Source organism: Teleopsis dalmanni, chromosome 2, assembly GCF_002237135.1.
Source record: "Teleopsis dalmanni isolate 2A chromosome 2, ASM223713v2, whole genome shotgun sequence".
In the NCBI taxonomy this organism is placed as follows: domain Eukaryota; kingdom Metazoa; phylum Arthropoda; class Insecta; order Diptera; family Diopsidae; genus Teleopsis; species Teleopsis dalmanni.
The window spans coordinates 198,316,611-198,327,845 of NC_051847.1; the positions used below are offsets into that span (position 1 = coordinate 198,316,611).

Consider the following 11,235-nt stretch of genomic DNA (forward strand, 5'->3'; position numbering starts at 1 on the left):
CGTTTCTTTCAACTCGATAAAGATATGCCCCAAATACGACACTTGCTTTTTCTGGTCATCTATACTCTCTACTATAGTGTATCTCTGATTCTGTTGAATTCTTTTTCTTATATTTTTATAAAAAATTCAGCTAGATAAGATATTGTTTCTACATAAAGCATATTTAAAGGGAAAAATATATATTTTTTTTATATTTTATGTCTCAAAAATGATATGAGATTGTGCGGATTCATGAGCTGTTGAAATGAACTTCTAAAAAATGCTATTAAATGCTATGAAATTACCCCAGAGGCAGGATTAATTTCAAAAAGTGTAACTTTTTTAGGGTTAATAGAATGTGGGAAATATACTATATTGTGTTATAGCAGACATATAGTATATATTGCCCTACTGTTGACCTTATTAGTGTACATCAAAGACATCTATTAAAAATCTATCTAATGAGGTAACAAGTTGAATAAAAATATGTAAACTCATAATTAAAATATTGTAGAATTTATTACAGATATAATTATATTAGTTTAAAAAATTAAAAAAAAATTATAATTAATATGTACTTAAACTTTTAGTATTTTATTTTTTTCTGATAAAAGTTCTTTTATAGGAAGTTGTTGAAACTTTGAATGTTTAAAGAATCACGAGACTACATATTTTAAAATTCCCATTCAGTTAATAATAAATTAACGTATTATAAAATATAGTATAATATTCAATAGCTGTAAATATACTTACTAAAAATTTAAGTGGGCTTAGTGGTTTACTTATTATAAATAAATAAAATATTACATAAAAAATATTTATATTATATGAGAAATGAATTTACGGTAGCACATTGGGCCTATAGGTCTAAGCGGTTCCCTAGGAATGGTCGGTATAATCTATGAGAATGGAATTACTTTTATTCTTATTACTTTTATGAATTGCAAATCAATTTTTTTGGATTGCAAAATTCTTATTATTATTGGTCTTTAGAAATATTTGCTATTAATATCACAACAATATTTATATTTTTATGTTATTTATTTTGCATCAATTTAATATATATAATGTGAATATTTCTATTTTTTTTTAAGATATTAATATTATAATTACTAATATTTTATATTATTCTTATTAACTTTTGTTTGGGAAATTTTTTACATATAATATTATAATAAATAACAATATCTCCACAATTTTCTTGTAATATTTTTTTGTGAATATTTTTTTTAATATTTTTTTAATTTTTTTTAAATTTTTTTTTAATTTTTTTAATTTTTTTAAGATATTAATATTATAATTACTAACATTTTATATTATTCTTATTAACTTTTGTTTGAGAAATTTTTTACATATATTATTATAATAAATAACAATATCTCCACACATTTTTTGTAATATTTTTTTGAATATATTTTTAAATATTTTTTTATAAATTCTTTTAAATATTCTTCTATATATTCTTTTAAAGTTTCTTTTATATATTATTTTAAATATTCTTTTATATATTTTTTTACTTTACCGTTTTTATAACATTTTAAAATATATTTTTATGTGCAGCAATTAGTCGGTGACGTGACATTACATATTTTTGAACTTCAACTTTTGTGTCTTTATATAAAATTTTGTGTCTCATTCTCTCAAATAAAATAAAAATTAATTAAAATTCGTTTTTTAGCTACTTTTTATTGCTCTAAATAGAGTCAATAAATTTCAAGTGGCTTTCAGATTTAGCTAAGAGTGATTTTTTAAGTGTTCAAAAAACATCATTCTTTTATATTTGTAACATTTAATTATCATTATATGAAGTTCATTAACACTAATGTTCGCTCAAATCCCAATATAACGTAATTCGGTTTTTATGTGGCCAAGTGCTTTGCTTTATGAGACATTTATGGTTCACAAGTGTGCATTAGAATTAAAGTAAAATTATAAAATGAAGACGAAATGATCTTTTTTAAACTATATATACATTCATTGCTTTTTATTTAAATCTTTTTATTATTTTTTTTTTTATGGATGATGTTTTAATAAAAACTATTTTTATATTGCAGGACACAAATTTCGTCGTGGCATGACAGAATTCTCAACAAACAACGACATCAACAACAAATCACATCTTTCACAACCGCTTCAAAATTCACCACGCCACTTTCAACATCCTACTCATTTTAATCATAACCAACAAAAACAACATCAAAATTCTCCTCAGCACATTGCTAATATTAATAAACATTTAACTCATGCATTAAAACAAAACTTTAACAATAAAAATAATCAACAAACGCTTCCTTTAAATTCTTCTGCAAATATAAATAATAAAAACGTCACCCTAACATCAACAGCATCAGCAGCAACAACTGCTACCAATTCACCCACATCTGCCATACATTCCCCATTGCACACATATAGAAATCCATTAAATAGTCCTAACAATTCACCATTTGCATATGCTTATTACGATAATAACATCGATCAACAGCTACAGCAACAGCAACAGCAACATCCACAACAACAACAACAATCGCAGCAACAGCAGCATACAAAGATCACGTCATCAGCATCATCTCAGCAACTTCAGTTGCTGCAACAGCATTTGCGTAGCACAAAATTGCCAATTCTAACGCAAACACATTATCAGCAGCATTTAAATGATTTGTTATTGCAGCAACAACATTTGCAACAACAGCAGCAACAATTGTTAAATGCCAAAGATGCTGATGATGAACTGAGTGAGGAGAGTCTCAAACAGAATGTTGCAATAGTATTAAATAATTTGGATCGTTATAATAACGCGTTGCGCAGCATTATTTTGAATGAGGAAGTGAGCAGCAGTAGCAGCGTCTTCCTGGACGATAGTTTTCTAATTGGCAGTAGTGGTAATAACAATTTCTTGTTAAATAGTGGCACAACAATGGCTGCACCAGCAACACCAGAATCAGACTACAATAGCAATGCAACAACACCGGGGTCGCGTAGTAATATGCTTCCGCACGATAGCAATATGTTAACGCAACAGCACCAACAACAACATTTGGTAGGTTTTGCTACAACAGCAACAGCTTGTGGTGGCGGTGTTGGTAATAATATTATTAGTAATGGTATTGGTGGCTTTTGTTCGCTTGGCAACAATGTTGCTAGTAATAATTTAAATTGTTCCCTTGCATCTTCACATGATTTTACTCATGACAATTCCGATTATCAGTGGTTTCTGGATTACGGCTATCGAGATGGTTGTGGCGGCATGCAACGTAGTGTCTTATCTTCACTATCGGCGTCATACAATGGTATAGGCGATCTAATCTATTATGAGGATATTGCCAAAAATTTAGATGCTAATCTTGCCGAAGTTGATATGGAAAGTTTTCGTGCTGAAGATATGCATTCATTGCTCTATTTACCATCGTACTGTAAGGGTATCGGTGGTAATAGTCGTTTACAGCAGTCGCTTATGTTGCAACAAAATATGTTGCCACAAATAACACAACATGGACATAATATTTCACAGACTTCAACCACTTCGACTAATGAATTGATCGACAATTCAATTTGTAAATCGGAGTTGCTTTTTTCACCAGTTAAAGAATCGCATATATCAGTGGACTCATTGGATATGGATGCATATCCGGAAGATGGTGATATTATATTGACTTGCCAGGCGAATAAAGACAATTACACAATCGCATTTGAGGGTAGCGTGTTGTATTCGGATGACAGCTTTTACGGTAAGTTTACAAAACTATAAATTTTAGAGTATTATTTAGTTTACATATATAAGACATATACATATAAGACAGTCAATAAAGTTTTTGTTATTAGAAGTTATTGGTTATATGCTATTATTTTTATTTTTTATTTTTTATTTTTTATGGTAACCAAAAATATGTATAGATATGTTTGTATATATATAATTATTTAAAAAATATCTATAAACATATATAAGAATATATATTATAAAATATGTAACATATATTTTATCTATATAAGATATAAATAAAAAAAATAATACGATGATAAATCGGGGACGAAATAAAACATAACAAAACCCAATATTATAACAGTAGAACAAAACTATAAAATTAAAACACGAAAGTAGGAAAGGGGTAAGAGCATATAAGACTTAAAAACAATACTTATTTTTTATCTCTAACAATGCTGGTTTTGTCAGTTTATAACTTATATTATATTAAGTTAAGATGTTAATAGATTCTTACAAATTATTAGAAGAAGGTTGAGCCTTACGGTAACGTAACATTGACTTTGATATACTTTACATTGATTTTGATATACATATTCACAACCTTCAATGGAATCTAACATAATCAAATATAAATTCATAAAGCCACTGTGGAGGTTCTTAGTTTTGTTATTATATTAAGTTCCTGTTCTGTTGATAATATCAATGCTTAAAACATAATCCTTATGCTTGTCTTAAAAAATCCCTTAATACCAAAAAACCCGTACATATTATTAAATAAGCTTTATTTTAACATACTGTATGTTGTTAAAATCTTCTTTTTAATCTTATTATAATACTATTTTATAATCTATTATTCCATAATTTATTACCGTATATTATATTATTTTTATAATATTTCTTATATAAATATCTAAATAAAAACACTTTCAGTTACTTCTGAAATAGTCTGACAAATTTAAGTTCGATGATTTTCACTGATCCTATAAATGTTAGTCTAAGTGAGCCACTGTCCAAAAGCGTCTATTGCAAAAAAGATCAATGATATAAAAATTCTTCAATATATAATAGTCATTTAAATAAGGTATTATCATGCAATATCTTTGAAAAGTTTTGAATGATACTAGTTATTTTCCTTATAAAGGTAGATTTATTTATAAAGCTTTATAATTAAGGTATTATCATGCAATGTATTATCATGGTATTATCATGAAATTGTAAATGATATAAGCTATTATCCTTTAAGTATATTATTATTATATATCGATATAATTATGGTATTATCATGCAATCTTTGTAAAGTTTTAAATAATATTAATGATATTTACTATTTTTCTTTTGAATTCTTTCTTTTTGAAGAACTCTCTTCTGGAGGTTAAGTGATAACTTCTCTTATTAAAAAACAAATACTCTTTGCTATACTCTTCAATTATTTATTCATTGTTCTTTACCAATAACAAATTGTACTTTTGTTTATCGATAAACAGTTAAGTGGAGGAATTGTTCGTAATTAGCTTATCTGGTATCGTACAATGCAGAAATGTCAAAATACCATATATATTGTTATTATAACAAGTCATTCACAGTTTAACTAAATCTTAGGGCGGTCTTTTGAATTTCCCAATTATCTTAGCGCGGATTAAAAAGGTTGTGTCAAAAAAAAAGAAAAACCACAAGATGTTTTCCTCATTCAGGTAAACAAAATGTGAGTTTATATATCAATGTATTATCTGTAGCCTTTTCAAAATTAGCAAAAATTAGAGAATAACGTTATCAGGTACAACTTAACGACATTAAATACTTTCAAGCTAACGATCAGGTAGAGACAAGAAATAGAAGTATAAGATATCATAGTTTATTAAGTATGATATAAGGAATAAGTTCATTTTATTTTTAACTGTCGAACTGAACTGTAACTGTTCTTACTACTTAAATAGTGAATGTTAAAATTTAATAAGGATAGAAAAATATTAATTTATATTTGAAGTTTAATAATGGTTTTCTATCCACGTGACTTGCAAAACTTAACTTTTAAGTTAATTAAGTTGAAAAATGTAATGCAAAATTTTATAATATCTTTAACAGCGGAACCAAATGATATTGCCTTGAAGAATAAACAAAATTGTATCAACTTGCATAATAACTTGGATGATATCGTCAAACGAAAGTCCTTGGATGTGTCGATGTCGCGTTCAGAACAGCAATTCACACCGCGCAACAAACTACAGAAAAGTAGCACAATTCAATTGCAGAGGTAATTTTTATTGATTAAAATATTTTTTATAGTAAAAAAAATATATATTTAAAATATTTCTGCCATAACGCCTAAAGTTCAAAGTTAAAATTTAAATTATGTAAATAGTAGAACTCAGAAAATTACTTAAACATTTAGGCTTTCGTGCGCTAAATTTATCGTACCGTTCGGTAAATGTAATTAACATTTTTTAATAAAAATGAAATTAAGTTAAATTTGCCTTTTTCGTTTTATAAATTTTTTTTCTGTGTACATTTCCGTTTTATAACGATAACATATATGTAAGTAAGTTTCTATATGATTTTGTAGAAGTGAACAGTTCCACAGTCATTTTTTAGTTCCATTATGAAAGGCACATGCAGTTGGTTGGGGTCATATCAATTGAGTTCAATTTACTTTTATTACGCAAATGCAGAACTTTTTTAGAGCAAATTTAAATTGAATTGTATTTATACATATATGAAATACATAAAACAATATTGTGATATTCTGTGAAATGTTTGTAGACATTTAAAATAGTGAGTAAAATACTAAAATCCTGTGTCAAGGCGAGTCACACAAACAATTTCAGTTAACGAGACTCAATAACTGCTCAATATCTAAATATCTTCAATTTTATTTAAATATTTTTGTACTACTTTAAATTTCACCAAAAATTAATTCTTTATTTATTTTTTATTTTTTATACAGATATCCTTCAGGTAACAATAATACATCCGATGTTATTGCACCGCAGCGTCAAATTTTCAACTGTGCCGTACGCAAGAGTAGCAGCTTACCAAATTTGCGCGACAAAAAAGAGTTCATGACAAATTATAGCAGGCCACAACAGCTTAACGTTTCGCAAGCTGTTAGCACTTCCACAGTTGAATCATGCAAAACCAAAAATTTACTTCCGATGTGCCAGATGCCAATATCGTGCAATTCTACAAGTGTATCTATTACAGATTGTTTAACTGCACGATGTCAACAGCCACAACACCAACAGCATAACAATCATCCGCACCAGCAACATCACCATCATCAACATCAGCAACAGCAACAGCAACAGCAACAACAGCAGCAACGTCATAAACACCGTTGTTGCTGTTCATCAGCTGGTAATAGTCACAATTCGTGCACATCTGCTACACCACCACAGCAACAGCAGAAACACGCACATATTTCAGGTTCTACATCGTCGGGCAATTCAAATCCACCCGCTTTTAATCTAGTCAAGCTATTTATCAAACAGAAGAGTAGCAATTGTTCAATTGATGATCAAGCTAGCGCACATACCTGTATGGATGTATCTTCTGGTTGTTGGCCTTCTAGCGATGCAGCCGGTTCAAGTAGTAGTTCCTCACTGGAGCAACGTTTACGTAAAAAGAGTATGAATGACTCTGGTAAAGGTTCAGCTTTAAGTAGGCATGATGAGGAGGATATGCGTGCAGAAGATGATTCAGCGTTTTTAAATAATAAAACAGGTGAACATTCCACACCAAAGAAATACACACGTACTCGTCATGATAATGCTTATTATGATGAAGAGGATGCATATTCAAGTTCTGCTGGTTCACTTACAGCCACAAATTCTCCAGCACATAGACGACGTAGTATGCCTCTAAAGAATCCCACACTTTGCCAACTTGTAACAAATCATAATATTGGTACTTCGATGGGTAGTATGCAATCTTCTGAAGCTAGTCGCAGTAATTCCGAACAAATAACACAAGTCTATTTATCGTCCGGCACAGCAAATTCAGGTGCGAATACATTAGAACGTAAGAAATCACGTCGCACTAATGATTGTAATCGTCCAACATCAACAGCTTCAAGTTCCGAAATGATTACACGCTCTATGCAAACATCTTGCGGTTCCTTAAGTACACGTAGCAGTCTTAGCGATCGTTTTCGTTGTGTACCTCCATCCTTCCTTGAGAAACTGAATAATCTTGGTGAAGAATGTCAAGCACCAATCTATGTTATTTATCCTAATTATGCGTTACCTGATTTGGGTTTTGTTAAAACACATGCTTCAGCAGATATGATTTTCTCACCTTTTAACTATAAAATGACAATCGGTAATGATAATGGTTCGAATGATGCGATTAACTCAATGAAAAAACGTTTTAGTTTAAGTGATAATGAGAATGAGATCTTAAAGACTATGGATTACAAGCATGTCATCGATTGGAAATCTTTAGCAACTTTGTTACCAGCAGAATATCGTAGACGCTTAAAACACATTCCGCAAGTCAATAATATATTGCACGAACTTGATAGTGAACTATCACAACGTCCGCTGTTCTGTATGACACCACCTATAAGACGTAATCGGCCACATATATGTGAGTGTGCACAATACTTCCAAAATCAGCAAACACAATTACAAGCTGGTGAAGAGGCTGGCGGTTCGTCCAGTTCTGGTTCTAGCCAACAACCAAGTTCCGGTTATCGCGGTTCATCAACCCTATTGACTGATTCAGAATTAGATAATACAGATCCATTGAAACAGATGTATGTATACCAATATGAACAACAACGTATGGATTCTGGCGTTGAAACAAGTCCGGTAAGCAGAAAAATACCACCACAACCAATGCCACGTGGAATTTTGAGAAAAACTTCATCCCAAACTCGTACTAAACGTAACTCTATGATAGAAGAACAACATACAAAACTTTCTAAATTAGAAAAACGTCGTAGTTTGCAAGAGCCACCTTATCAACAAGGTGTTGGTTCTTCAGAGGAACTCTATGAAGTATTTGAAGAAGAATCCACCGATTTATATGCCATACCACAACCGCGTAAAGAACGTCTTTCACGTAAAGATCTAGATGCACGTGCACGAGCTGAAAGTTTTCTCTCCGCTTTACCACGTTCCGAACTTCGGTATTATGCTGAAATTGCCTCCATTTTGGAATCTTCCGAACAGCAAGTAGAATATGATGCGGCGGCACTTAAAAAAGAAGTTAGTCGTGCTTTAAGTCAGCAAAAGAAAGTTTCATTTAATGATTTGACTGAGGAGGAAGAAAATCAAGTATTACAACAACGTTTGTTGCAGCCAGATACACGTCATCAACGTTTCACAACACCACCAAATTCACCAAACATTTCGATGGCTGGTGGTGCTTTACGTATGCATGGTGGACAAACAGTACCACGACGGAACTTACATGGCGAAAAACCTACAACGCTCGATGAAAGAGAAAGACGCAAACAAGAAAGCAATCACTTCAAACGTTTACAAATACAATGGGAACTGATGAGTAAAGACTCGACAATGTTAAAGGATCTCGCAAATGCTCAACAAACAAAAAGTGGAGGATCGACACCAACTAGTGCAGCGGCACAAAAATCACGTATTCCACGCCCTGTGAGCTATCCAGCTGGCAAGTGAGTGTAATTTTTAAAAAAATACAAAAAGGATATACCTAAAATATTTATAAAATGTATAATAAAATTTTTTTAAAATATATTTAAAATATATAGAAAATATATTTAAAATATATAGAAAATATATTTAAAATATATAGAAAATACATTTAAAATATATAGAAAATATATTTAAAATATATAGAAAATATATTTAAAATATATAGAAAGTATATTTAAAATATATAGAAAATATATTTAAAATATATAGAAAATATATTAAAATATATAGAAAATATATTTAAAATATATATTAAATAATATATATATGTAAATAGAATATATTTTAAAAATATTTAAAATACATACAAACTATATTTAAAAAATATATGAAATACTGTATATTGTAAATATTTTAGTAATTTATTTTATTGTATTTATTTTTAATTATTCATAATTATTTGTAGTGGTTTGTAATACTTCTAATAATTGTAATTCTATTATAGTGAATTTCATTAAAAAACGACAATGAAGGACAACAAAATACATTGTACATTTATCTGATTTTTAGTATGTAATTTGCTGTTATGGAAGTCAGTGTCGTTTCTTAATGAAAAGGACTATATTTGCAAATGATTTATTAATTTTTATATCTATCGTTTCTTTATACATTTGTTTTGTAAAAAATATTTATATTTATATTAAACATTTTAAATTTTCTTTTGCACTTTTTTTTTGATTTTTGCACATCTATCATTTTGTAAAAATTATGCATGTCTACGTAGAAGAACTGATAATTTCAAAAATGACACAAAATCCATTAAGACACCAATAAAAACTTGTGTATCTCCACAAATTGCTAGAATTACGACACAAGAGCATACTGGTAAGACAACACGTTCACCAAGCCGTATTGTGCCACCGAAGCGTTACAGCATGACATCGTCTCCAGTTACACCAGGGGGAACATCTCCATCTACACCGACAGGCATCACAACTACTACGACGCGTGCACGCACTCCAAACAGTCGAACTTCAGTTACAGCACCAAATACACCAAAACGTAGAGTGCAGTCACCAAGGTGAGTACCAATTATTATAGTTAATTTGTAAATAAAAATATATATTTTCATTATTTATAGAACCGTTCCAAGAGTGCGATAAGTTATAACAGCTACAAATATTGTTAAGTCTTAATGGGAACTGATTGAACTGATGGAACTGATTTATGTATGGAAACGAAAGGATGGTGCAGAATATGTGTGGTGTTTAGTTAAATTAAATTGCGTTGAACTTAAAATATATGATATATTATTAACATATTATATTATATATAAACTATTACTAAGTAAATACTAATAGAACAGTATAATACTTAACAGCAACAAAATGTAGTTCAGCTACAGTGTTATCAACAAGAATAATATTTTTATTTTGCTATTGAAGAAATTTGGTATTATTTACCTGTTATAATGTATGTATATCCCCAAAAGTGATATTTAGGAGAGAAAGCCTCAAGTAATATTTTAATTTGCCTCTGATAGAATTTGTACTATTTTCGTTTTTCTTAAATGAATCGTAATTTTTTTATTTGTAATATAAACTAAACAATCGTGAAATAAGTATATTGATTTAAAAAATATATTACCAAACTTATATATCTAATATATATATTTATATAGCTTTTTAAAGAGTATCAAGTAAAGTTTAAAGCTCTCATTTTTAGCTAATATTGTATTTGCATAGTAAATTCTTATTGTTTATGTTTAGTTGCGATATTATACATAAAGCAGAAATGTTATATGAAAAACATAATAAGAAACATTAAACATTACAATTTATAGATGAATAAGATTTTGAAACTGTATATTTTTTATTCTCAAGTACATATATATAGATATATATAAATATATATATTAAACATTATCAAAGCGAACAGAAAAGCATT

General features: G+C 29.1%; 1 protein-coding gene across 5 annotated transcripts in view; it reads left to right on the top strand.

Annotated features, from left to right (window-relative positions):
- Window positions 1-10,898, top strand: part of LOC119678692 (homeobox protein 5) — a 51,280-nt gene extending 40,382 nt beyond the window's left edge. The window contains exons 2-7 of one of the 5 annotated variants that reach the window (XM_038090676.1): window positions 2,034-3,016; window positions 3,185-3,704; window positions 5,762-5,930; window positions 6,621-9,308; window positions 10,073-10,369; window positions 10,430-10,894. In XM_038090676.1, the coding sequence (XP_037946604.1) occupies window positions 2,034-3,016; window positions 3,185-3,704; window positions 5,762-5,930; window positions 6,621-9,308; window positions 10,073-10,369; window positions 10,430-10,451 (4,679 nt within the window). In that variant the 3' untranslated portion in view covers window positions 10,452-10,894. Of the gene's footprint in view, window positions 1-2,033; window positions 3,705-5,761; window positions 5,931-6,620; window positions 9,309-10,072; window positions 10,370-10,429 lie in introns of all 5 variants that reach the window. The other 4 variants (XM_038090677.1, XM_038090675.1, XM_038090674.1 and 1 more) reach the window with 4 other exon arrangements.
- The last annotated feature ends 337 nt before the right edge of the window (window positions 10,899-11,235 follow it).